At 50.6% G+C, this 27,662-nt stretch overlaps 1 protein-coding gene across 1 annotated transcript in view; it reads left to right on the top strand.

Moving 5' to 3' along the window:
* The window catches only part of AP3S2 (adaptor related protein complex 3 subunit sigma 2), a 53,917-nt gene extending 29,186 nt beyond the window's left edge, over positions 1-24,731 (top strand). Inside the window, exons 6-7 of the mRNA XM_077774260.1 lie at positions 20,762-20,869; positions 22,528-24,731. Of these exons, the coding sequence (XP_077630386.1) occupies positions 20,762-20,869; positions 22,528-22,656 (237 nt within the window). The 3' untranslated portion in view covers positions 22,657-24,731. The remainder of the gene's footprint in view (positions 1-20,761; positions 20,870-22,527) is intronic.
* The last annotated feature ends 2,931 nt before the right edge of the window (positions 24,732-27,662 follow it).

The following is a 27,662-nucleotide window of genomic DNA, read 5'->3' as shown; positions in this document are numbered from 1 at the left end:
AGTTAGACCTCTGGCTCTTGGTGTCGGCTCAGGTCATGATCTCATGGTTTGTGGGTTCGAGCCCTGCATCAGTCTCTGTGCTGACAGTGCAGAGCCTGCTTGGGACTCTCTCTCTCCCCCTCTCTCTCTGCCACTCCTCTGCTCGCACGGTCTCTCTCAAAATAAATACATTTTAAAAGAAAAAAAAAAGGAAGTCCCACATAGTCCCCTGTCTGCTGGTAATTTCTGAATTACCAACCAAACACACTTCAGTTCTAACTCATTTGTATCCAGAACGGAATCTCTAGTCCCCAGCATCTCCAGACTGACAATTCTGACTCACCCTTCCAGGAAGTTAGTCTTTATAACCTTTCTGACATTCCTTTCCCCACCCATAGACCGAAATAGGTATACTTGTCTTGTTTCCCCCGGCGCCCCTCAACTACTTTCGCCATTGCCGTGAACACAGTGTGTTGTGGGGTCTTGGGGTTTTGTTGTTGTTGTTTTTCTTTTGCTTATTTACCTGGTTAAGAGCACAGACTCCAGAGCCCACATGGCTGGGCTTGAATCCTGGTTCTGCAACATAGGAATTACATGACTTGTGCCTTAGGAACTTACATGTGGACAGGGAATTGGGATAGCACCTAGCTTATATGGTGGTTGTAAGCATTAAATACATGGAAAATGCTTAGAATAGGGCCCATACGTAGTAAGTATTTCATTCCTTTGTTTGCCCCTTGCACACCCAATAATATTAAGGTAGGGATCAGACTTTCTTGTTTACCACTGTGGGTTTGGTTTATTAACACAATACTTGGCACACATACTGATTACTCAGTTATTTTTGAATTCATTTATTCATCCACTATTCTAGGTGCTTGGGAAACAAAACAGTTCTATCTTTACGAACCTTGTCTCTAGGAAGGGGCAACAGAAGGTACATCAGGTGATGATAAATGCGGGCAAGAGAATAAAGCTAGCTGAGGTTGGGTAGATACAGCTTGATACGAATGCAGGGCTGTTAGGAGAGGCGTCTCCGATAAGATGTTATGCGATCAAACACCTGAAAGAAGTAAGGGAGGGGAGAGAGATGTGGCTTTCTGGATAAGAACATTCTAGGTAGATAGAACAGCAAGTACAGGGGCGCCTGGGTGGCTTAGTCGGTTGAGTGTCCGACTTTCACTTGGGTCATGATCTCGCGGTTCGTGGGTTCGAGCCCCGCATCGGGCTCTGTGCTGACTGCCAGCTCAGAGCCTGGAGCCTGCTTCAGATTCTGTGTCTCTCTGTCTCTCTCCTAGAAATAAAAATAAAAAAATAAAAAATAAATAAAAAAAAAAGAACAGCAAGTACAAAGACCTGGAGGCCAGTATGGGCAGATGGAAGTGAGGAAGGTGGGAGGTACAGTTGAGCCTTAAACAGTTTTGAACTGCGTGGGCCCCACTTACATGCAAGGTGTTTGTTGTTGTTTTTTAAATAAATACAAGATCATACTATACATTTTCCCTATGATTTTCTTTTTTTTTAAGTTTATTTATTTATTTTGAGAGAGAGAGTAGCAAGCAGGGGAGGGGCAGAGAGAGGGAGAGAGAATCCCGCAGGCTTTGCGGTATCAGCAAAGAGGTGAGATCAGACCTGAGCTGAAGTCAAGAGTTGGACGCTTAACCAGCTGAGCCACCCAGGCACCCCTCCTTATGATCTTCTTAATGCTTTCTTTTTCTAGCTTGCTTTTCGTAAGAATATAGTATAGACCACGTATAACATACAAGATGTGTGTTATTCAACCATTTATATATCGATGAAGCTTGCAGTTAACAGTAGGCTATTAGGAGTTGAGTTCAAGGAAAGTCAAAAGTTCCATAGCAGAATTTGGCTATGCAGGGGTACAGGCGGGGTGGTCGGTGCCCTAAGTCCCAAGTCATTGACGGGTCATCTGTGATAGGAGTTGAGATAGGGGTGGGGAAGAGGATCAGATAGGTCACTGTAGATCACTCTAGCAGAAGAAATTAGTGTCTGGGGAAGGACTGACTTTTGAGAAATGTTACCCAGAGAAAGAGAAGCATCATGTGCTTTCACTCATGTGGAGTCTAAGAAACAAAATAGGTGAATATAGGGGAAGGAGAGGAAAGATAAAAAGAGGGAGGGAGACAAACCATAAGAGAATCTTAAATCAGAGAACACACGGAGGGCTGCTGGAGGGTTGCTGGGTGGGGGTATGGGCTAAATGTGGGGAGGGCGCTGGTCAGGATGAGCACTGGGTGTCATATGTAAGTGATGAATCATTAAATTCTACTCCTAAAACCGTTTTTACATTGTGCGTTAACTAACTTGGGTTTAAATAAAAATTTTTAAATATAATAATATTTAAAAAGTAAGAAGAAAAGAAATGTTATACTGTGTGCATATATTGCCTGCCTGTCACCCTGGGCCTTAAGGGCTACTGCACTGAGGAGTATAGGCAGTTCACTCTCTATACAGCTTTATTGCCTAGCACGGTAAACATTAAATGCTCTCTACTGTTCTAAGGCAAAGTTCTGAGCTTGAAGCCAGATCGATCATTTGATAGATGGCCTGCAAATTAGCCCCTTCACTCTCACCTAGGAACTATGATTAATGGCCGGAGCACATGTGGGGAGGGCCCAGGGAGTGTGTGCAGAGCAAGGGTAATGGCCTAGGGTGTGCCTTAGGATGCATTTATGAGTCTGAAAGCAGACGGATCTATGAGCTTGGGAAAAACAATATATTTAATTCTCAGTTGTTATGAAATCTTTGTGGCCTTATCTGCTTATGACCTCCAGAACTGAGGTTCACATTCTGTGGAGAGCAAATGTTGAACCTGTTTGTGACATTAGCCAGGTCTGTACCATGGTCCCTGAGACGTTTTCAGCGGCTCTGGCAGAGGCCTGACCGGCCCACCCGCACTGGCTTCACCCCTGCTGGTCTCACCCCCGCTGGTGTAACCGAGAGCGCTGGAGAACAGAGTCACCCTGTCAAAGCCAGGAGCAGAGCGCTTGCTGTCTGTCTCTGGGCCCGGTCACGACCTCAGTGCGGCCCTTTAGATTTTCAGAGTCCATATACCGGAATTCAGCCTATACATATCATGTATAATGTTGGTTATGGAAGCCTCAGGACAGGAATGGAAGGTTCTCTGCCCCCTGGGCCGGACCCCCTGGGCTTTAAGACTGCTGTTCCTTTTCCTGCCTACTGAGTGAGAAAGATGGATCTGTTGCCCGCATCTCCGCTGCCGGGCCCTCTGCTGCCTTTCTCTGTGTGCGTGCACCCTGGAGCACACGCGTGCTCTCATCTAGATAGGCCACACATCTGCGTTTCATGCTGCCCAGGCCCGAGGCTACGTTTCCTCAAATGTGTAACCCCCCTTCACCTGAGTGACCTGCCGCCACACCAGTCCACTCATTTCCTCCCCCCCGGGTCCACCTCCTTTCCCGCCTGCCCTTCACCCACTGACCTCTGCACCTGATGTGTTCTCAACTTCCCCAGCCCCTCAGCGACATTGACTTTCTTCAAGGCCTGAAGTCTCGGGGACGAGGGCTTTACATTCGAGCTCCAAGGGTCCACCAGCTGGTGTCAGCTCTTGCAGTATTTTCTTCAGGTCTGCTGCTTCCTTCTTTTCCTTGACCTTCCCTCCCGTCCCCTTCCCTTCTCTCCCACTCCTTTCCCTTCCCTGACCTGAACCCAGGTAACTACCGTATCAGCACTAGGCAGCTACAGTGGCTGCATCCGGCCTTTCCCCAGCCTCCCTCACTAGTTCTGTCTTCCATAGAAAACATTTCTCCCATTGGCCCTTTAGTCAACATTCTTCTCTTTTGCTTCCCGAGATCTCTGGATTATGGACCTTTGTGGCCCTTAGGCTTTCTCTGTTTGGGGACACCAAGCCCGTAGGCCCATCAGATGCGTCCTCCAGACATCCTGTGCCTGGGCACACACCATCCCCCTGACCCCCAGTACCCCGAGTCTTCCTGTCAAGCCTCCCAGACCTCAAGGCCCAGCCCAAGTTTTCCAGTGTTGTGGTTCTCCAAGCTATTTGTCTTGCTCTAAAGTTTTTAGCCCTAATTGTTTCTACTATATTGAAAAGTGTTGGAACAGTGTCAGTTTGTGATGTTTTATTGGTTATCTGAACAGCACAGGGCACTCATATATAGCTGATTGGTTGACATGTAGTAAATGTGTATCCGAATTCACCTGTGATTTTAAAATTTTTCCAAAGTACTTATCAGATATAATGTCTGATTAGCACAGATAGAGGCCTCTTTTTATGAACGAGATTTTAATTAGACCTTGACTTTTAAGGTGTATGACCTGTTCATGCTCGCGAGTTTCAAGGTAAGACTCATTCAACTTTGCTGTTGCTGCCTTGGGAGACGGAGAATCTTTTCTTGGATGCACAGGAGCCCTGTGTTCCCTGAGTGAGGTTCTGCCTAACGTGCCCCTGTGGACTTCTGGATTCCAGTTGTGTGACTGGGGCCACCCTCTTGAAGACTCTTTGTGCCTCACTGTCTTCAGTTGTAGAACAGGGGTCATACCACATTTCATTGATTCTTAGACTCCCACTTTGGGCAATATTTGTGATTTTAACATCTCAAGTCAAGAGTTGTGTTACATCACGGGCATTTCATAGTTTAATTGGCAACATTTTTCTCTTTTAGTGGTACACAAAATAACGCCGTTGTTTTATAATCAGTAGAGTCTTGGCTTTGATGAAGTGCGGTAACCTCCACCATTCATGGTTACTTTGAGGACTGGAGTTAGTAATTGCCGAGCTCAATAAATGGTGACCTTGTCTTTATTTTTACTTTTTCCCCCCAGTGTTCTCTCTGCCTCCAACATTATTCACTTAAATCCATTCTTTACACACCCGCCTAATGACATTAAAAATGTGTTTTGACTGTTCACTTCCCTTGTTTGAATTATTCAGTGACTCTATATTCTACACAGCAGTGATTCTTTTTTTTTTTTTTTAAGATTTTATTTATTTCTGAGAGAGGGAGAGAGTGTGAGCAGGGGAGGGTAAGAGAGAGAGGGAGACACAGAATCCGAAACAGGCTCCAGGCTCTGAGCTAGCTGTCAACACAGAGCCCGACGCAGGGCTCGAACCCACAAACTGTGAGATCATGACCTGAGCCGAAGTCGGACGCTTAACCGACTGAGCCACCCAGGCGCCCCTACACAGCAGTGATTCTTAAAGAAAAGGAGAACACGCCTCTCTCCCCTGCTGTCGTCAGAATCCACGTGAATGCTAAAATGTGTGACTGAGGAAGCGTGTCATACAGATGAATATTCGTGAGTGTAGAAAGAGGGGGGACCACTGCCAAACAGCTGGCGCTCAGGCCCCTGCAGATCGTTTACAAGGACCTCTGACATCGGTCCCACCTGCCTTTCTAGCCTCACCTCTTGCCATTTTCTGCTTTGGACTTTGTGCTACAGCAATACCTAGCTATTTATGAAATATTATGGCTTCCTCGGGTTTTGAGCCAGCACGTAAAGAGCTGGAGAGGATGAAGCAGGGTCCACAGCCATCTCAGGAGCAGTGCTGGTAGAAGGGACAGGAACTATGTGGATGTACATCATCTCCTTAGAAACAGGTTTGTGGATCTAAGCACAGCATTGGGATTTTTTTTCCTTGATGGTCAGATAGATCGTGCTTCCCTTCCCTGCCTGCCTGCCCTGTGGTCAGATCAGGAGGAGTGGTAGAATCCCAGGGTAGGGGGCAGGGGTTTATTCTCTGTCCCTTCCACGGGCATAGGTAGGGCCAGGTGATAGAAATGGTTCCAAGCACATTGCAGCTCAAAAAAGTTAAGAAGGTTCTGACAGTACCTGCTGATCCACAGTAGACTGGGCAGCTTGGGCACAGCAGGGAGCTCTCTCCACTTAAGTGAAGGCTCTGTTCTGTCTCAAGAGCTAAAGAATCAGTTCTTGCATCACGAAGGAGGTTGGACAACATGACTTTGGTCATAATTACTCCACTAACTAGTATTCATCAAGTGCTTATTTACATTTCAGGCACATAGTAGCTGCATGCTTTAAATTACAGTGTCTCCTTTAGTTCCTGCGTCATCTTATTTTGCCTTTAGAATAGGCCCGTCAGGTGAGAACTCTAGTTCTCCTCATTTTACAGATGCGAAAACTGAGTTTAGAGGTAGAAAAGCTCAGTTTCTCTAAGGTCACACGATCCTAGCAAGCAGAGACAGGATTCGGACCCTGGATTTGCTGGTTGCAGAACCCACACTCACCCCCACTGCCCATAGTGTCCTCTCCTGAGGTGGGGTCCTCGGTGTGGAAAGACCTGTATCTAGGTCGTGTTTTGTTAGCAGATAACCAATCAGAGAGAGGATAAAATTCAAGTGGACAAGGCCCAAACTTTTCTTTACCCGGTACTGTGCTTAGCATTTGGGACCAGTTTTGCAAAATACTGGAAATAGGAAATGAAGGAGAATGAAACAGACGAGTAAGAAAAAGTCCTGCTTGGACATCGTTTTAAAAGCTATGTCACAGAGCACTCTGACTCATAATAGGAATTCTTTGGACATAATAAAAGGGGTACCATGCAGTGAGTTTGCTTTGCTGCGGTCCGCCGTGCACACTTGCAGAGTCTAAGACATACAGCCCTTGTGTGAGGGGTCCTTGTCTTAAAACTGTAGGCAGAGCATGGAGAACAGTTCGTGAGTTGTCAGGCGAGAGGCCGTTCCCTCGGCCCTTCTCTTCCATTTACTAGTTCAAGACCCACCCTCCTCCAAGCTGCCGTAGCATTTTGTACTTGGGTCATAGTACTTTCACAGTCTTCCTCTAATTATAGTTAATTTTGTACATGTTTTATCTGCCTTATTTGATCCTGAGCTCTTTGAGGACAGGGTTCACGTCTTATCTTCATTTCCGCCTTCCGGCTCTTACCTTTCTGTGATGTTAAGCATATTTGAAAACAGATGTTGTCACAGGTCAGATTCTTCGGGTGAAAATGTGTGAATGCCTTGAACCTAATGCATCACCTTGTGTGTAGTGGGTACGGTGGGCTCACATACACGCATTGAGCTTAGGTAGATTCAACTCTAACCATTTGGAAAAAAGAGGATAAAAATTCTCTTTTATTTTTTACTTTTTTAGAGAGAGCAAGTTGGGGAGAGGGGCAGAGGGAGAGAGAGAGAGAGAGAGAGACTCTTAAGCAGGTTCCACACTCAGAGCAGAGCCCAGTGTGGGGCTCGATCCCACAACCCTGGGATCATGACCTGAGTGGAAGTCAAGAGTCGGATGCTCACCTGACTGAGCCATCCAGGAGCCCCTAAAAATTCTAAATACAGAATGATCCCACCCCCAGTTCGACTCCATCTGTTTATGCCTGGCACGAGCGAGTGTGAGTTGGAAGACTTGAATCGGCTCTTCTTTGCCTCTGCTCTTGTGTACCTGTCCTGTGCCTCTCACCGTCTGCTGGTGCTGGGAGTGATTTGAATGCTTAAGGATGCAGTACAGATTTTCAGTCTGTGGTGCCTAAACAAGCCAACAGCCACTTCAGCTAGTGCTAATTGTGCTAACTGGTTTAAAAGAAAAAGAAAAAAGACAGCGGTTCCCTTGGAGGAGGACTGTATAGGTGATTTAAGGGACTTGGGGCCATGCATGCTTCCCATCTCTTCTGATGACTTTAGAACTTGAACTTCTATAAAATGAGATTCCACTAGATTCATTCATTTTTCATGGAAAGAGTGTATGGCCGTGTGAGTGTAAAAAAGAAAGACAGTCAAGGGCAGGGGATTGAGGTTTGTGGGGCTACATGACAAGATGGCATCTGGAGAAAATCATGCAAACGTCCTGCCTCGGTCTGAAGATGAAAGGAGATCAAAGGAGTAGTTTGGGAGGCATTAACCAGTGAGGAAAAGAGAAGACAACTTTACAAGGCAGGTTGTTTCTGTGCCTGCCTGCCTGTCTTTCTTCCCTTCCTCCCTTCCCTTCCTTCCCTTCCCTTCCTTCCCTTCCTTCCCTTGCTTCCCTTTCTTAAGTGAGAGTGTTTGAGTGGGGCAGGGGGCAGAGGAAGAGAGAGAGTCCTAAGCAGGTTCCACACTCAGTGTGGAGTGCAACATGGGGCTCGATCCCACAACCCTGGAATCATGATCTGAGCAGACAACCTGGTGCCCTGTCCCCGAGGGCATCTCAGTGTTAAGAGTGCATTCGATATGGATGTTAACGAGCAGCACAGAAAAGCTAAATTATGTTCGCGATGTTTTGGTTTAGAAATCATAGGAATGTGTAGTACACTCTTTTACCTTTTCTTGCCATCTCTAGCCAGTTTATTTCTCACCTCCTACGGCATCACCATTTCTGTTATGTAATGTTCCTCTACAGCGTAATGTCTTTGCCGGTGCGGATACTTTAATAACGAAATAATCCTCGCTCCTCCATACAGTCCCTTGCATTCTGACTGTCATTTATGTCACTGAGATGTGAGCATGTATGTACACACAGGCTTACATCATAAAACATGTGTTGCCTGTTGCCTTTTTTTTTTTTTTTTGCCTTCCCACTTATCTTTTTATTCCAGCCAGATGCATCAATCTACAAATTACAGATTGGAGGTTAGTTTTCTCCTCTCTGGAAACAATATAAAACCTCGATAGTCTTGTGTTCCTCATTCTAAGTCAGTTTTTCTGGGAAATCATCTGATCTTTTCAGTATCTTTTCACCATGTAAAATCAAGTTACATCTTTTGTCTATTAATCGTTGAGTAGATTTTCTCCATTTCTGTTTCAGGCATACCAGTTTCTGTACATATTGTCTTGCTCTTTTTTCTTTTTTTACTCTTTTGACCCCCTTTCACCCATTTCTCCACCTCCCACTCCGTCATCCCCCCTCTGCTGCCTCTGACAAACACTATCTGTTCTCTATATTTATGAGCTGTTTTGTTTTGTTTTGTTTTGAGATTCCATGTGTAAGAGAGATCATGCAGCACCTGTCTTCTCTTTCTGACTTATTTTATTTAGCATAATGCCCTCAGGACCCATCCATGTTGTCACAAATGGCAAGATTTCCTTCTTTTTTGTGGTTGAATAATATTCCACTGGGTATCTATATTCCACATTTCTTTATCCATTCATACATGAATGGGCCCAGATTTTTTCCATGTCTTGGCTCTTATAAGTATAACGTTGCAGTGAACAGAGAGTACATATATCTTTTCAAATTCATGTTTTCATTTTCTTCCAATATATATCCAGAAGTGGAATTACTGGGTCATATGGTAGCTTTATTTTTAATGTTTTGAGGAACCTCCATACTGTTTCCCGTAGCAGTTGCACCAGTTTGCATCCCCACCAGCAGTGTACAAGGTTCCTTTCTCGCCGCATCCGCATCAGCACTTCTTATTTCTTGTCTTTTTGATTCTAGCCATTCTGGCAGGTGTGAAATGATAATCCCATTGTGGTTTTGATTTGCATCTCCCTGATGATGAGTCACATTGAGCATCTTTTTGTGTATGTATTGGCCATTTGTATGTCGTTGGAAAAATGTCTGTTCAGATCTTCTATACTTGTGAAGCTTTCCAGTAAAATAGTTTAATGGTGACTTAATGTTTAACTCTTTCATGCATTGTCTTGTCTCTCTCGCTAGAAAGTCAACCTCCCAGTGGATCCAGGTATGCCTGGTACTCTGTGTGCTCCGTACTCTTCATTCCAGTTATACCTATTGTAGATACTCACCTGACAGTTGTTGCATCTAATTACCACGGGTTCATTTGTAGGCAGGGAAGATGAAAGGCAAACCGCGGAGATAAGTACGGGCAGTCCTTAGCAGGTCTCAAAACATGGGCAGAACATTGGACTTTAGAATGAAAGTAGAGATAAGAGAGAATGCCCACATACCAGGTCTCTGGGAGGTGTTTTTATATGTTCTTCCCCTTTATATTTCTTTCTAAAACTGACCATATGGGAACTACCGACAGACTCTGGGCCAAGATGACTCTCAGATGATTTTTTTTCCCCTCTCAGTGCTGAGTCCTCTTAGAGTGGCTTGTTGAGGCCACTGCCCTCCAGCATGGACCGGGAGGCAGTGCAGAGCTCAGCCTACCAAGAATTTCTCCCTCCTTTCCTTCTGGAGGTCTTTCCTAGGAATTCATGAAACCAGCCAAGCCAAGAAGAGGCTGAAAAGTTACCAGCACTGAACCTTTTTTTTTTTCTTAAATAAGTAATCTCTACACCCAACGTGAGCCTTGAACTCACAACCTCTAGATGAAGAGCCACATGCTCTTCTGACTGAACCAGCTGGGCACCCCACCACTTAGCTTTTAATATAGTAAAGTATATCTCTTATCGGTGCTTTCTTAAAACTTGATTCTTCCAATATTGGGACCCCCCTGTGACCATGTTCTTTTGTTTTTAATTAGTGCTTTACCGTCTTCTATGTGGTGACACGGTTGTTTTTAGAAAGATCTGAAAATGCGGATAGGTAGTGGGGTTGGAGCTCCCGCCTTTCTGATACAACAGGCTTTTGTTCTCCAGTGCAAAAATCTGGGAGGGGTTAATCTCGTCTAGAGGCTTCCATGGATGAGATTAAGCTTGGAGTGTGGTGTGTCTTAATCTGCCATTTGTGTCTCAGAAGATCTTAACTACCCTCTGCCCGAGGAGGTCTGGTAGATAGGTTCCTGCCATTCCAGGATGGAACCGCATTTCACTACAGTCCTGGGTGCTGCTCAGCCTATTAAGTGTCCAGCTGTTGGTTTTGGCTCGTCATGGTCTCACGATTCATGGATTCAAGCCCCAAGTCGGGCTCCGTGCTGATGGTGCCATGGAAGCCGCTTGGGATTCTCCCTCTCCCTGTCTCTCCGCCCCTCTCCCCCTTGTGCTGGCTCACTTCCTCTCAAAATAGATAAGTAAACTTTAAAAACAAGTATATTGAAAAAAAGCAGCAGCAGTGTTACTCATGGTATATAGCTACAGATGCAGGTGCTCAGGGGTACCGCACTCCGGGTAGCATATGGATTTAAGTCACTTTTGCTGTGAGCTGCTAGCATGAGAACCTTACTTGTTATATCTCTAGAAAAATACGTTGTAAGTGTTATATTTAAGCCTGTGGAACACAACCAGTTTAAGGTCTAGAGACTGTGTGTTTTTACTAGAGGAAGAAGTAATGTCTTGTTACCGTCAGGCTCCCGATCAGTTAGGTTTTAGGGATGGTCTCAGCTGACCTGGGTTTGGATTCCAGACCCAGTTAACTTCAGTGAGAAACATAACCAAGGCTCGAGCTCTTGAAGATCCTGGACTCCTCTGTCCTTGGTTAGGGTTGTAGAAACCGATTTGCCTCCATCCCCAGCAATCCCAGAGCTGTGTCCTAAGGAGCCTCTCTGTCCTTGAAGTGACACTCTTAGGTTCCCTCTTGGGCTCTCGATCCTGACAAGAAACCAGCAAGTGTGTTTTAACCCACCCTTATCTGTAGAGGGCAACTCTGTGTCCCGGGCAGTCGTGCCTGTTTCCTGGTGCCAGGATGGGAAGCCAGGCCTGTCCGGGACTCCCCAGAATCAGGGGAGCCCCTGTCATCCATTCAGCCAGCACTTACAAAGGTTGCGCCGTTACCAGGCTCAGTGCTTGGCACTGGAGACCCCGAGGTTACTGTGACATAGATCTGCCCTCGGGGAAGATCATGATCAGCCGAGTAAAGCCTGTGACTGTGCTACAGGAGCCGCCCCAGCAGAAGTGCGCATGGGCCGCAGCAGGCCCCTCTGAAGCGGCTGATTGTCTTTGCCCTTCTTGAGCTTACTTGCCACTGGCTGTGGGTATTCAGCACCTCGAGTCCCGGAAGAATGTCTCTGATTTTTACAGAACTTTAGGATCAGCTTAAAGAATGGTAGGAGGTAGTCAGGGTGAGGGTTAAGTCTTAGCAGAGCCGGCGGCAGAGCAAGCCCTTGGTCCAGTTTGGAGAAGGGCTTGCTTTTCCTTCAGGGAGTCCCGGCAGGCTCGGCAGTCCTTACGCTCTCCTCTGATGCCTCCCGGCGTCATTTTCCCCGTTCTGTGCATCCTCACGGGGGGGGCTGCTGGCCAAGTCCTTGTTGGCCCAGGACCTCTGACTCCGGCTCTTCAGAGCAGGAGAGTCGCACTTTCCAGGAACCCCCGGGTGCACCTCAGCACACGCCAGATTGTTCTTCCTGTTCCGTCTGTTAACAGACTGGGTCACGGAGAAACTTCCTGGGGCAGCCTTACGAGCCAGGTCCCCATCCTGACCAGGACACTCGTTATTTTTTATTTTATTTTATTTAGTTAGTTAGTAATTGGGAGAGTGCAGGTGGGGGAGGGGTTAGAGAGAGGGGGACAGAGGGTTCAGAGCAGGCTCTGCACTGACAGGCTGACGGCAGCCGTCCTGGTGTGGTGCTCAAACTCAGGGGCTGAGCTGAGGTTGGACGCTTGGTCGACTGGGCCACCCAGGCGCCCCAGGACACTCCTCATTGCCTGTAGGGAATGAGATGGGGAAGGTCTCAGTTAATTAACTTCTATTGATAGAAAAGAATGGTGAGGCCCAGTTAGATGCCAGAGGATCCACTTATAGAAGCAGGTACCTTCAGCAGAGGAGGACAGTGTGGCAGCTTCCTAGAAAAGAAAAACAAGGGGCACCTGAGTGGCTCAGTTGGTTAAGCGTCCGACTTCAGCCGAGGTCATGGTCTCGTGGTTCGTGGGTTCGAGCCCCATATTGGGGTCTGTGCTGACAGCTCGGAGCCTGGAGCCTGCTTGGGATCCTGTGTCTCCCTCTCTCTCTGCCCCTCCCTTGCTCATGCTCTGTCTCTTTCTCTGTCAACAATAGACAAACATTAAAAAAATTTCTTTCTTTTAAAGAGAAGATTGGGGAGGGTCTGGGTGGCTCAGTCGGTTAAGCATCCGACTTTGACTCGGTCATGATCTCATGGTTCGTGGGTTTGAGACCCACGTCGGGCTCTGTGCTGACAGCTCAGAGCCTGGAGCCTGTTTCAGATTCTGTGTCTCCCTCTCTCTCTGACCCTCCCCTGTTCATGCTGTCTCTCTCTCTTTCTCTCTCTCTCTCAGAGATAAATTTAAAACAAATTTTTTTTTTAACCTTTATAAAAGAAAAGAAGGAAAACGGAAGCAGACCGTTGTCCAGATGTGTTGGGAGGACAGCCCGGAGGCTGGCAGCAGGGTAGACCGCCTCCAGGGGCAGCCGTCTTTCTGGGGTTCCAGTTTGTTCTTGAGCAACGCAGGGTTAGGGGCACCAACCCCCAGCTCAAGAAGCCACGTGTTAACTTTTGATTCCCCCCAAAATGTAACTACTAATAGCCTTCTGTTGACCAGAAAGAAGCCTTACCAGTAACATGAACAGCCGATGAAAACATATTTTGTATGGTATGTGTATTCTGTACTGTATTCTTACAATAAAATAAGCCAGAGAAGAGAAAGTGTTGGTAAGAAAATCATAAGGGAGGGGCTCCTGGGTGGCTCAGTCAGTTGAGCACCCAAACGGAGCCTACCTTGGATCCTCTGTCCCCCTCTCTCTCTGCCCTTTTCCCACTCACTCTCTCTCCAAAAATAAACAAACATTTTAAAAAATAAAAACAAATTTTTAAAAATCTAAACAGGATAGAATTTTAAATACCATCTGTTTGCTCATTAAAGTGTGGCCATAAGGGTGTGTAGGTCTCTTTGATCTTATAAAATATGTTTCTACCCAGCATTTTCCCTGTTAAGATTTCAGATTCGTGCCCCAAAGTATTTTCTCTGTTGCCTTCCTGTTACATCAATTTGATCTTTTGGTTTATTGGAGTTATCTTAATCTTTATGTTCAGATTAAACTTTTCCTGGGTGTGATTATTCCTAGGTCAGCTTTCCACTGGATTTGCTGAGAACTAAGAAATCAGTAATGCTTTAGCTTAAATTCTCCTAACAGGTACTTCTGAATGAACCTTGCTATTGTCGTTGTTTTAGATGGTTGCCGAAATAGCAGAAAGCTGTGAGTTATAATTACTTGGTAATTCATATTTGTTCAGCGCACATGATGTTAGGCTGGGTTTAGGACTCTTGAAGACCTTTATTTCTTTGCTTTCTTCTACTGTGGTTTTTATTGCCCCTACGTGACTTAGATTTTAGGTTTCCTTTTCCCCTGCCTCCGCTCTGTTTGTCTGGTACTTGTAACTCGCAGTGTTCTCTGAGGAACTCACCTACGTGTCTGCTGGCATCCTCGGGGTCAGCCCATCACTTAACTCTTGTCATTTAATTCTTTGTGATCTGACTGTACATAGTTTTTTTTCAGGTACGTGAGTTTGATATTGATTCTTCTTCCTTTTTTATTCAAGTATGATTAACAATACAGGGTTATATTAGTTTCAGTTGTACAATATATCGATTCAACAATTCTGCACATTTCTCGGCGCCGCCCACGAAAGTATAAGTATAATCTTGATCCCTTTATCTCTTTCACCCTCCCTCTACCAGCCTCCCCTCTGGCAACCACCAGTTTATTCCCTGTTTTTAAGAGTCTGGTTTTCTGTCTGTCCCTTTTTTCCCTTATTTGTTTTGTTTCTTAAATTCCACATGTGATTGAAATCACATGGTATTTCTCTTTCTCTGACTTACTTCACTTAGCTATACCCCCTGGGTCCACCCATGTTGTTGCAGTGGCCGGCGCTCGTTCATTTTTATTGCTGAGTCATACATCTGTGTGTGTGCGTGTGCATGTGTGTGGTACGACTCTTGGCTGCCTTCTATGTACACCCAGGCTTAGCAGCCTCCAGCTTTCTCACGTCCCCTCTGTCTCCACTGGAAGAAATGCTATTCCTCTTTCACAGTGCACTTCACCTTCAGTGGAAGGGGTCTTCATGGACTTGCCAGATTCACGTGGGCAGCTGGCACGCTGACCCTTAGTTACTCACTCTTTGCTCATCTACATTATGTGAGTCACTATGCGGACCAAAGGTCAGCTGTGATATTCTTAGACCTGTTGATGCCAGTCCAACTGGCATTGTACTTATGTGACTTAATCACATACAGATAACCCGTAAAGAGAAAAGAGCTGTTCTCTGAAAACTAAGGTGAATGCTTCAGAAAGGGAAGTTACGGGGCACCTGGGTGGCTTAGTTGGTTAAGCGTCCGACTTTCGCTTAGGTCATGACCTCGCGGTTCATGGGTTCGAGCCCCGCGTCGGGCTCTGTGCTGACTGCCAGCTCAGAGCCTGGAGCCTGTTTCAGAGTCTGTGACTCCCTCTCTCTCTGACCCTCCCCTGCTCACGCTGTCTCTCTCTCTCTCTCCTGGAAATAAATAAAACATTAAAAAAAAGAGAGAGAAGTTACTTTCAAAAGGCAATGAAATTGAATCAGGCGTGGGAAAGATAAATACAGAAGACTAGAGGTGGAGGCTCCTAAAAATCTAGAAGCAGTCTATACATACTGCTTCACAAGAGTCTGAGTTCTCCCTGTATACCTTCAAGAAACTGGAAATTGTAGACAATGCATTATGGGTGTATTTTATGCAAGAAAAGTGGCACAGGACTGTGGTCAGTAGGAAAGATCTTGGCTCCAAATCACAGGTTTGGTGGCTCTAAAAGGATTGTTTATAGTGAGTGACTGTGGGCTTGGGTACGGCAGGGCCGGGACGATCACAATAAAAGTCATAACTAGAGCTTTATTACGTGAGTTGTTGGTTTTAAAGGATGCTCATTGACTCTGAGTTATCGAGAATGAGGAAGTCAGGGCTCTTGTACCTCCTTCCTCCCCGCCGACCTCGTCTTCCTAATTTTCTGCTAGCTGTAACTTTCCCTCATTGTCAGGCACGTAGCATTGGCCTCTGTTGTCGCTCTAACCCCACCTTAACCTCGGTCCTCCCTGTAAGCAGACTCAGTGCTCACCGCCAGGCTCTCTGCCGTCACCCCGTGGCTGCCCATTTCTTAAGAAAGACTCACAGGAGGAGGGTTTCCCATTCTGTTACTCTTGACTGGGTGTAGAATTCTTGGATTACACTTTCTCTCTTTGGGAATTTTGCCGGTATTACATCTTTATTCTGCTAGCATTGGATTTTCCTGTGGAAATGTTCAAGATTTTACCCCGCTCTTAAATAATTTGATCTTTGTGCCTTGTGCAGAAGTCCAGCATTCGTACCCTCAGGGCCTGTCTCGGCATTGACTGTTGTGGGTCAGTTTTCCCCGGGATACAGTGTGGCCTCTCAATAGGTGGACCGTCTTTTGTTTCAGAACCGGCTTGAATCACCTTCACGTGACCGCTGCGAACACCTCTCTTCCTGTGTGTTTGCCCCGCGCCCCGGTTTCCCTTTTGCACCTGCTGCACGTCCTCTGCCGGCTCCTCCAGCTCCCCTCTTTCTCTCTGTTCCTTTCAGCCTTTTCTGTTTCATTGTACCTGCTTTTTTCCATTTCCCTCCTTTGTGTCCCTCGCCACGCTTTCAGGGGTGTCTCTTCTCCCTCTGCTTCCTTCTAGTTTCCAACCCTCGTTTCCCCACCGCCTCCTCCCCCGTCTCCCCGGAGCGCTGCCCGCCGGGTCTTGTCTTGTTGCCGCTTCCCCGCCTCTCCTGCAAGCGCTTGCCCTTCCGCCCTGAGCTCTTGCTCCCCAGTTTGCTTTTTTTTCAGTTTTGCAAGAAGATTGTCCTGCCATTCATCTCCCTCGTGGCGGCGGTTTTCCAGCGTGTGGTCCTCGTCTGCCGTTTGGTTTTGCCGTTTCTTTCCTCGTTTTGTTCTTGTTGTATCTTTGTGCACATCCTGTGTAGATTTCATTCCTACACGTCCTGTTTGGGCGGGGGAGCATCTCAGGGACTAGCGTTTGCGGGGTGCGGGTTGAGAGGAGGCCCCAAGTCTGTGTTCCAGGCTCGCTGCAGTCCTTGTTCTGACGGATCTAGGGTCTGGGGTGAGTCCTTTTTCCCTTTATCCCCTTCCAGCCAGTAGAGAGAGACCCTGCAAGCTCCTCCGCGCTGCAGACACCTCCACGGAGGTGAACTCTGAGGCGACACGGCTTGTTTGTGTGGTTTCTCCCGTGCTTCTGGCTCCAGGTCCACAGACATTCCTGCCTCCCCAGCAAGGAATCTGTTCGGTCCCAGGGCGTGTGTCCTTTACCCACAGGAAGTATGTTTTGGCAGATCTTTCTCTCCAGCTCCCATGTCCCCTCTCCCTGGTATCCTTTCTTCTTTTCTTTCTCTAAAGGAAAGGGGCCTTGCTTGAGCTCCTTGCTTTTCTAGCTGTTTAGGGTCTGGGGCTTGGGTTGTCTTCCAGTTTTGTTAAAAACGCAGTTTGCATGTTTGTTTATTTCTCCTTTTTGCACTTTGAACACGTCTGGAATAGCAGTTTAAAATTATGACTTCATGATGCAATATTCAGATCAGAAGTCTTGACTAACGTTTGCTGCGACCCAGCTGCTGGGCCCTGTGACACTCTGTATTAGGCCTTTTACCACACCTCCTGCATCAGGCCTCTACCAGCACACAGCCATGTGTCTTCTAAGCACCTAAAGCCCAAGAAATATGCTGCCCAGACTTAGGAAAAGCCCCATTATTCAGTCAACATGCCTACTGCTCACTAGACCTTGGGGATAAAGCACAGAGAATTCCTACAGGATCTTTGACACACTGAAGGCAACTCTTAAAATGATTCCATATGGACCAGGGCTAAAGGATGAGCAGGTGGAAGATGCAGCTTGGGATTTTGAGGAGCCGTGGTGGAAAGGGTAGCACGTGAGCTCTGGAGCCAGACCGACCTAGACTCCGTGCTCTGTTCTACTACTGGTTTCTGTGACATTGGAATAGTTTATTGCCTTTTCCATGTATCCTTTTCCTCATAAATAAAATGAAGATTGTATTACCTACCTCAGATAGATATGACTAAATGTTTTTAATGTGTATTTATTTTTGAGAAAGAGAGAGGCAGAGTGTGAGCAGGGGAGGGGCAGAGAGAGAGAGGGAGACACAGAAGCTGAAGCAGGCTCCAGGCTCCGACATGTCAGCACAGAGCCCGACACAGGGCTCGAACTCACGAACCCTGAGATCATGACCCGAGCTGAAGTCCAACGCCCAAGTGACGAAGCCACCCAGGCGCCCCAAATATTACTAAATTTAAAGTAAGTCCCATGTAAAGTGTTGACGCATGAAAGAGTCGACACTCAACAAGTACTGCTTCCTCCCATGAAGGAGCTCATTAAACAGAATAAAATGCTAGGAGTACTGGTGTGGACACTTCTATTTGGTTTTTAGTTATGGTAAATATTACATAACAAAGCTTGCCATCTTCATTTTTCAGTGTACACTTGAGTCGTGTTAAGTACATCCACATGATCGTGCAGCCCTTCTCCGGAACTCTCTTCATCTTGCAGAACTGAACTCTGTTCCAAATAAATGACAGGTGTCCCCTCCTCCCTCAACCCCGGCAGCCACCTTTCTACTTTCTGCCTCTGGGTTTGGCTACGGGTACTTCATATAAAGAAATCGTGCCATACCTCTCCTTTTGTTTCTCGCTTATTTCACTTGGTGTATCGGCTTCAAGGTTTATCCGTGTTGTAGCGTGTGTCTGAGTGTTCTGTCTTTTTAAGGCTGAATAATATTCCTTCGTGTATCTGTATTACATTTATCCATCCGTCCACCGATGGGCACTTGGTTGCTTCTACCTTTTGGTTATTTTGTGAATAATGCTGCTGTGAAGATAGGTGTAGAAGTATCTTTTGAATCCTTGGTTTATATCTTTGAAGTATATTGGGGTTGTTTTGTTGTATGGTCATTCTGTTCAAAATGTTTTGAGAAACCACCAGACTATTTTCAGAGGTTGATTTCTTTCTTCTTCCTCCTCTTCCTCCTCTTCCTCCTCCTCCCCTTCTTCTTCCTCTTCCTCCCCTTCTTCTTCCTCTTCCTCCTCTTCCTCCTCCTCTTCCTTCTTCACTTGAGTTCAGGCTGGGGAGGGATGGGGGGGACGGGGGGAGAGAGAATCCCAAGCAGGCTCCATGCTCAGCACAGAGTCTGATGCGGGGCTCGATCTCACAGCTGTGAATGCATGACCTGATCCAAAATCAAGACTCGGATGCTTAACCGACCAAGCCACCCAGGTGCCCCCAGCAGCTGATTTCTTGATGGGAAAATACAGTGTCATTCCCCAGTGAATAATTTTAAGACCAGTATCGTTTAACACTTTGTAAATTATCTAAATATGAGAGGTTTACTGTTAAATCTCCATTTGCATTAAAATAATGAAATAATTCCTCTTGTATAAGATTTAAGAATGCCACACGAGTGTGTATGTGTAGATGGGAAGGTGGTTAATAAAGCTCAGTGTAGGCAAATGTGCTTTATTTGTATGTAAACATACGCTCTTATTACACCCCTCCGTCCACGGGCAGGATAGGAAGAGCTGCTGGGCCAGAGAACTTCCCGTGTCAGACGTGCACGTGCACGAGAGCACAGACACACAGACACGTCTTGGGTCTGGACTCTTCATTGCCTATCGAGTAAATTGGCTTCACGTCCTCCGCGGTCCAGTGTAGACACTAGACTAATGGGGCTAAACCGGGGACATGTTCGCCAGGAGACATTTGTGGTGTCACCGCTGGAGAGTGCTTTAGTGAGCGGAGCCCAGAGGTGCTGGGGACCAGGCTACCGTGCACAGGACAGCTCCCCCAGCAGAAAACCACCCAGCCCCAAACTTCAGACCCAGACCACCTCGTCAACAGGTTCCGCGCAAATACTTCTCTGGGCGCCAGGCCCACGTGTGGACTCGGGTCCCTCCAGCCAGGCCTCCGCAGCTTTAGCAAAGCCGAGTCTCCGTGTGTTCGCGCCACTGTGCGGACTCCAACACTGCTCCCCCCCCCCCTTACCCTGGCAGCTGCCATAGAGACCCCAGACGGGCAGGTCACAGGCGCTCGCTGGGATCTTTAAGGGGTGGAGCCACTTCCTTCAAATCACATCCTACCAGCGTGGCCTTTTCGGTGCCACCTTCTGTTGTTAATTAAGCGCCAGTCATCAGTGAGAGAAGGAAGAGGGCAGCTAGAGAGACCAGAGAGATTCACCCAGATGGTGGGTGGACCGAGCTGGACTGTGACATCGGAGAAGCAGAGAGAAGGACTTTAGGTGAAAGGCACTGGAGGAAGTGGTTCCTCTGTGGTGGGTCTGCGAGCCCCTGAATCTGGCCGGAAGGCGGATTTATGCGACAGGCAATGCTGACAAGGTGGTCAGGGTCTAAAGAACCGGATTTCTTATCCAAGCTGTAAGAAAGGGATGAGGACAGGTACAGAGGCGTGGGTCTGTTTCGCCTCCAGCGGAGCGCAGGCTGGAGGGTCTGAGGAAGCCCGGGAGACGTCCCATCTCACGTAGGACTGTGCTTGGGCAGGGACTGTCGCGCTGCTGCTGCCGTGACCAGAGTGTGCGTCAGCAGTGCTGCTGCTGAGAGCAGTAACGAACGCCAGCCTGGTTCGCTTAGAACCCGTGTGGAGGCCGGGTGTTTGGTACAGGTTCTCAGTCCTCACCACAGTTCTGGAAGGAGGCTGGAGAACGGAAAGAGTAATTTGCCCAAGGTCACCCAGCTTAAACAAGGTCTGTGTGACTTGAGAGCCTGTGCTCAGCCACCAGCCCCTGCCCGGAGTGTGGCCAGCCGGTAGGAATGAGCCACCACTGCTCAGGGAAGAGATTGGTGTTCTGGTGTGGCCAGACGCGGGGGCGCCCCGTGGTCTCACATGAGAGGCGGAGCGCTCCGCCTAGGTATCGGTTGGGAATCGGGCCAGCCGCCGTCCTGGTGCAGGAAGGCCCGCGGGGTTTCCGTGTGGGTCACACCCCCCGGCCACCGCAGGGCGCTCCACCCCTTCTCATTCTCGCTTCCCCTGTAGGTGCACTACATCCTTCAGGAGGTGGTGATGGGGGGGATGGTGTTGGAAACCAACATGAATGAAATCGTGGCGCAGATTGAAGCTCAAAACCGGCTGGAGAAATCCGAGGTGAGTGCCCCGGCCGGTGCGGTTCGAGAAGCCCGGGGTGGAAGGAGGAATGGATGCACGTGTTGGTTTGTGTTGCTGTGGAACTTCGGGAATGTGCGTACTTCTCTTCTGTCCTCCCTGAGTCCATCAAAACCCGCCTGTGGGAAGGCCAGCCCTGAAGATTAAGCAAGTAGGAATAAGGCGCAAAGTGTGGCCGGAAAAGCCAGATGGCACAAGAAGACAGACACCGCCTGGCTTGGGGGCCTCTGGCTGGTGCTTATGGTTTACGATTCCTCCTTTCAAAGCTACACGTTCCCTGGCGGGGATCCCCTTCTCTGGTCCCAGCGTGGTGTCCCAGCGCTAGAGGGGTCTGCTCTCAGGAGCCCTTTCTCGTGGGGTCTCTCGGGCCTCAGACTTGGCAGTGTCCTAATTTCCAGTTAGCCTTCTACTCAGCTAGAGTAGAGTTTGGGCTCCGTTTGCAAACTGCCCACCCTGGCCCGCCGCCACACCATGCTGGGCTTCATACAGATGCTCCCAACAGGGGCGCCTGGCCGGCTCAGTGGGCAGAGCGTGCGACTCTTGATCTGTGTCGAGAGTTTGAGCCCCACGCTGCAGGTGGAGATTACCTAAAACCTGACAAACAAAAACCGCTCACGGTAGATTCTGTCCGCCCCCCTGAAGTTTCTCCATCACCTCCGTCACCCTGGCTGGAGAGTGGAGTAGAGTAGAGGCTATAGGCATACACCTTCATGCTTGGCAGAAATAGAATTTTAATTATCTGAGTGTCTTCAAGAGCTTCACTGCTCCTTGTAATGGAAGCTGATCTTGCAAAGCCAGGAATTCCTGTGTCCGTGAGGACTGGCAGCCCTGCTGAGGAAGCTTCCCCAGACCACAGCTAGAACGGCGTGACAGTTCCTTTAGTAACACAGGCTGGGAAGCTTCCAGGAATAGTAAGTGAGTCAGAGGCGAAGGGTTTGGAAACCGGAAGAATGGGGACGTGCTGGGCGAGAGCGGAACCGGAGTCGGTATCCCGATGGTCAGGCAGGGGACACGGTTCCGAGAGAGCCGCGTTGGCTCCTCCTCTTCTCCACACGCGGGGGGTGAGCCAGGGGAGCACTGACCGTGGACCCCTTCTCTGCTTGTGTGACCAGTCCTTCCGGGGCTGCGGGCGTGGCAGACCGTCCACATGTCCTTCCTCCCATCTTGCTGCCACATGGCATTTCCGAAGCCAGCTCTCTCCCATCTCACGTTGACACTTGGCAGGCAGCTGCCCTGAACTGACTTTGCTTTTCCCTGTGAGCATTTTCCCGTGACGGCGCCCGCCTCACGACTGTTTTGTTTTGTAGTCTGGAAAGTGGTTAAACAGTCTCCAGTTACTCCAGCAAGCATTTATTGAGTACCTGCTGTGTGCCAGGCACGGTCAGGTGCTGGGGCTACCACCCCGCATAAGCCACCACCCCGTCGGGAGCACAGACTGCGGAGCCCTGCCCCCGAGCCCCCGTCCAGCCTCGGGATTGCTGCGTCGGCTACACCTTTGAGAAATAAGGAGGAAAGATCAAAGCGTGCGTTGTGCGTGCTCAGTGGGGACACTTCCCGGGTCTCCGTCGCTTGTGTTTTTAAGCGTTAAGCCACCACCGCCGCCGAGCGCTTGTCTCATGCCCCCTCTCGTGTCTCCTCAGGGTGGCCTTTCGGCAGCCCCCGCCCGGGCCGTGTCCGCCGTGAAAAACATCAACCTGCCGGAGATTCCTCGGAACATCAACATTGGTGACCTCAACATCAAAGTCCCCAACCTGTCCCAGTTTGTCTGACCGTCCGCCGCTGCTGAACTGGAGTCTTTGAAACCAGCCAAGCCAGTCCTGCCGCAGATCCCACTCTGAGCCTTAGGAGGGTGGAGCCCCGGGCCCTGACCCTTGCTGCCATGGAGTGAAGGGGCACCCTGGGTTCACTGCCAGCTTGTGCTCGGTTCTCGTGCGCCGCCTTGCCGGCCTCTGAAACCTGTGGCCACAGCAGATGGGGGCGCGAGGGGGTTGGCCTCCCCCGTGGGGTCAGCGTGCCCAAGCCGCTCAAACCTTTACCTCCCGCATGTAGCCACTTCCGGGGACTGGGCACTGGACTGCGGCCACCTGCTTCCTAGAAGCCAGTGTCCAGCACCAGGACCCTGACGGGAGTCCGCGTCCTTAGCGCCGCCAGCCTTCTGCGGTCTTGTCACGTTCACTTAGCTGGCGAGGTGCCGTAGCTAGTACAGAGCCAGCCTTCCAGGGTGCGGCGAGCGGCAAACAAGAGCAGAGTTTTATGAGGACCTGGGTTGCCTCCTGGCTGTACAGGGTCACCCCGCCCACAGACCCCGTTCCCCCGCGGCCCCAGTGCTCGCACAGGGAGCGATCCAAGCCATGAGCGGCTGCGTGCTGCTAGGGAGGTGGCCCCCTTCCCCGCGGCCGTGTCTCCGCCGCAGCCAGAGGGTCCCTCCGCAGAGGGGAGAGACCCCGGGTCTGAGGAAGGTGAAGCTGACGACGTGTGGGGCATCTCGGAGTTATGACTCTTTCCAGGTATAAAATACATTCTTCTGATGAGGGGCGGATGGGTCTGGTGCCGGGTTGGAAACGGTGTTCTCTCCGTACGGGAAAGCCACTGCCACCTGCACCTGCCTGCGGCGTGTGAGAGCCGGGGGCGCGCGTTCTGGAGCGGCCACTGCGAAGGCTGGGGACGCAAGAGGAGTGCCGGCCGGGCCCCGTGCCTGCGCGGTGTCTTGTCCCCACTGTGGGAGGAGCCCCGCCCTGTCCCCCCAGATGACGTCCGCCCACAGCTGGCTTTGGAAACCTGTAAATGTTTCCCTGTGACCAGAGTCTTCCTTTCTGTGGTTAACGTAGAGCAGAAACTGCTCCTCGGAGTCGTACCTCTTGCGGCGCTGCCTCCGAGGCCGGGTCCCCGGCGCGGTGCTGAGCTGCCTGCCGGTAGGGAGCTCACCGCCTCACCGCAGCGACACCCCCCAGCCAGGGGGCTTCTCCTGCCGCTCCGGTGTCCTGCCGCCGCTGCAGAGCCCGTGGGAGGGGCTGCCCACCGCGACCACGGTGCCCCCTCCCCGCAGCCTCCCGTGCTCTCTCGGTCAGAGCCTCCCTGAGAGCCTCCGAGACGGCGGGTGATCAGAAGGAGGCCCTCGACTGTCCCAAGAGGGACCCGGTCACTGCTAGCATTCTTCTGAAGGGCTTGGCTTTTCTTTCGAGACACCTCAGCGCGTTCATGCTCCTCTCACGTTTACGAAACGTGGACTGAGAAGGAAGGAGGCGCACGGACGGAAGGCCTCACAGCAGACACCATTGTCCCCACTGCGCAGGGAAAGAGAGAGGTCCAGTAACCTGCTTCGCGTCACACAGGGCTGAGACTGCCTGCTGAAATCCAGAGTCCACTCCCCTTCACTGCTCAAGATGGCTTCTTCCAATCTTCTCTTTGTTCTAGAGAAGGACACTGAGTCCCGGAGAGGTTAATGGCTTCTCACAAACCCTGATAAAACCAAACCTGGTCTGTTGGGGGGGGGAGGGGGGGGTGCAGCGATGATGTCCCGGAGGGCATCCCATGCTCCGCAGGGCTGATGGGGGACCGGCAGCCCCGAGTGTTATGTGCCGTGTTGAGGGTCACGAAGCTGGAGCCTGGTCGTTTTTCTTGAGTGTGTGTGTGTGTGTTTTGTGGTTTGATGCGTTCGTGCAGGACCCCGGTCCCCAGGCTTCCCAGGGCAGCCTTGCAGTGTTTTTACCTGTCAGAAACCGGTGGATTCCAGCTTCGGCTCCCCTCGCACGGGCCCCTGACTGGCCCCAGAGACGCCACCCAGCGAGCGGCCCGACCTCATCCCTCAAACGGCCTCCACAAAGGGCCTGAAACTTCACCCTGGTTTTTTNCCTCGGACCAGCCACTGTAATCGTTCGTTAGCTGCTTGAGGCTTGCGTGCAAATGCGGCTCGCTCGCCTGCCTGCTGCCAGCAAAGCCGTAAACTTTCTTTTTTTAATAAGAGGAAATCATAGGCTTTTTTTGAAGAAGGATACAGGTACTGCTGCTGAGAGATTTCGGTTATGAAAATAGGGACTGGGCCTCAATTTGAGAGTCCTTGGCCCTGGATGATTGAGGCTGAGGGTCTCCTCAAGTGGGACAGAACCCTGGGTTTCCAGGGCTCCCCGCCCCTAATTAAAACCAAAAGTTCCGTGGCGCAGTTTGTAAGTGGCTGGTGCAGGCCAGGCTCGCTGCCGGGCACTGGAGAGAGAGCGCCGAGGCTCAGCTTCCGCTGTGCTCTCTGCTGAGGACCTGGGAGTGCCCAGCCTGAGTGACTGGCAGCCGGGGTGTGTAGTGACTGGCGCTGGTGATGTTCTGTGGAGTATTTGAAGGACAAGAGCCCGTTTGGCCCCCACCGCGGCCCCCACCGTGCTCTGCCGGGCCATGCTTCAAACAGCCTTTGCTCAAGCTGCTGTCCCCAAAAGACTGGCTGGGAGGCTTCCCAAACATCCCGCACAGTTCTGCAGTCTGATCAAGATCAAGGTCCCAGCAGGTTTGATGTCTAGCGAGAACCTGCTTCCTGTTTCATAGATGGCCATCTTGCTCTGTCCTCAGTGGCCGAGAAAGTTCTTTGTTCTGCATCCCCTGATAAGGGTGCCAGTCTCATCATGGGGCTCCACCCCACGACCCCATCCAAACCTAATCTCCTCCCCAAGGCCCGCCCCCTCCAAATACCCATCACATTGGGGATTAGATCTCAACACAGGAATCTGGAGCCGCAGACATTCATCCACAGGGCACCTAGTGACCTGCCTTTCCCCTTGGCCTGCACAGCCCTGTGCCTGTCGTGTTGAGGATGAACTCGGGATATCTGGTCTTCTCAAGTCCCTGTTTGTTATTCAGGCCTCTGCCCCTCACAGAGCCAGCCCTCCCTCACCCCCACCTCCATGGGGCCGCCCTGGCGAAGTGCCCTCCGGCCCCAGCTCCACCGGAAAACCGGGGAGCGTGCCGGCTAACTCCCGCCGGCTGGGCCAGCCCTTAGTAGGGGTGCAGCCGTCCGGCCGCGGCTTTCCAAGTAGACGCAGCGGCGGTGCCTGATGATAAGCGGGGTGAACGTGAGGGCCAGGATGGAGAGCCCCTTAAGGGTGAGACGCCCAGGCCGTTGTCGGCTGCCACCTCCCTTGTACCCCGGGGCCACCTGTCTCCCTGTGCTGAGGACCCCGCTCCCCGGCTGCCTCAGGGCTTGGCCCTCACGGGGTGCTGCGCGGCCGCCGGCAGCCATCAGCGGAGATGCAGGCAGGCCCCCTCTAAGGGAATGGTTCCGTGAGAATGATTCATCGTTTCCACAAGACTGTGTACGTTCTTTCCTATTCGATGAATTAATGCTTTAAGAGAAACACATTCACGTAGTTCAGAATTTAAGGTAACAGAAGGCTGTTCAGCCAGATTCCCACCATGTTCCCACAAACCACCTTCCCCCACTCCATGGCGACAAGTGTTTCCAATTAAGAAATAAAGTCCCGGGATTTTTATTACCAAAACTGAGAGTGTCCTTTTCCTGAAAGAGTTATGTTCCTTTTGACCTTGGTGTCACCTCAGCCCTCTGCAGCCATGCCACCCTCTGGATGGGGGAGGGCCCCCCCGGACACCCCGCATAAAGGAGCCCCTGCTTGGGCGTACCTATCCCAGCTCTGCTTTTCCTGTTTTCAGGTCACTCTGACCTGATGTGTGTTTGGATCGAAGTTACTGGCTGTCCCCTGCTAGAATGAGTGTCCCCGTGGGCGGGTGTGGTCTCTGGCTCCGCATGGCGGGGTCGGTGCCAGGTGTGTGGCTCTTGCTCTTAATAAAGAAGTGTCGAATGAGTGAATGGCGGAGGCTTTCCCGGGCCCGGCGCTCCGCCCTCGGAAAGAGAACCCGGGCATTGGTATTGGGAGCAGCAGGAGGTGGTGGGGGGAGGGGGTGGTGATGGCCTGTGGAGGCCGAGGGAGGGGAGAAAGGCGAAACTGATGACCGGGGAACCCAAGTGACCGCAGGACCCGTGGGGGTGTCCCTTGAGAGGAGGGAGCGGTTTGGGAGGAAGAGAGGCCCAGAGTGGATGAGGATGGGTCAGATGGGGGGGGGGGGCAGGTGTCCGCCAGCCAGCTGGGGGCCTGGGTGCGCGCAGGAGAGGAAGCTGGTTAAAGCTGTGGGGTGAGCGACATGGCCCCGAGATGACAGCTGTGAGGGGAGCCACATGGCCCAGAGATGACGGGGAGGGGTGAGGACACAGCCTGCGGGCCGGGAAAGGGAGAGGAGACAGCAGAGCAGCCTCTGGCCAAGGGGCTAGGGACTGAGACGACGTGGCCTCCGAGCTCGCCCTTGTCCTCCAGCGCGGAACCCAGAGCCTCTAGCCAAGTGGCGGCGCATTCGAGCCGCAAGGTGGTCGTGTAAGAGCGTGAGACACGCGGAGCCCGCGGAAGGTCTCTGCCCTCTGCCATCAAAAGAGGGACCCGGAACTCCTGCCTTGGGGACCTGTGAGGGCTAAGGAGAGAACCGGTGTCGACGGCGAGCTGGGGCTGCTGTCAGCGTGGGGCGTCTTACAGAGGCGGTGGGGGAGCTACAGGAAGCGGGGACCGGAGCCCAGGCCCATATCCCGAGGTCACCACCGGATAAAGCAGGGGAGGGGAGGTGCTGGAAAGCGAAGACAGAAGATCAAGCCTGTGGTGGGCAGGACCTGAAGGGTAGGAGGGGCGGCCAGGAATCGCCTTCCCCAACGGTGTGGTGTCCGCAGGGAATTGGAGACGCCCAGAGGCTCGGGGGAGGGAGTCTGTGCAGGGGTGAGGCCGGCCTGCCTGAG

The sequence above is a fragment of the Crocuta crocuta genome, unplaced genomic scaffold (genome assembly GCF_008692635.1).
Source record: "Crocuta crocuta isolate KB4526 unplaced genomic scaffold, BGI_CrCroc_1.0 scaffold7, whole genome shotgun sequence".
Taxonomy (NCBI): Eukaryota; Metazoa; Chordata; class Mammalia; order Carnivora; family Hyaenidae; genus Crocuta; species Crocuta crocuta.
Note: the sequence above shows the minus strand (reverse complement) of the source record. Positions and strands in the feature narration are given on the sequence as shown.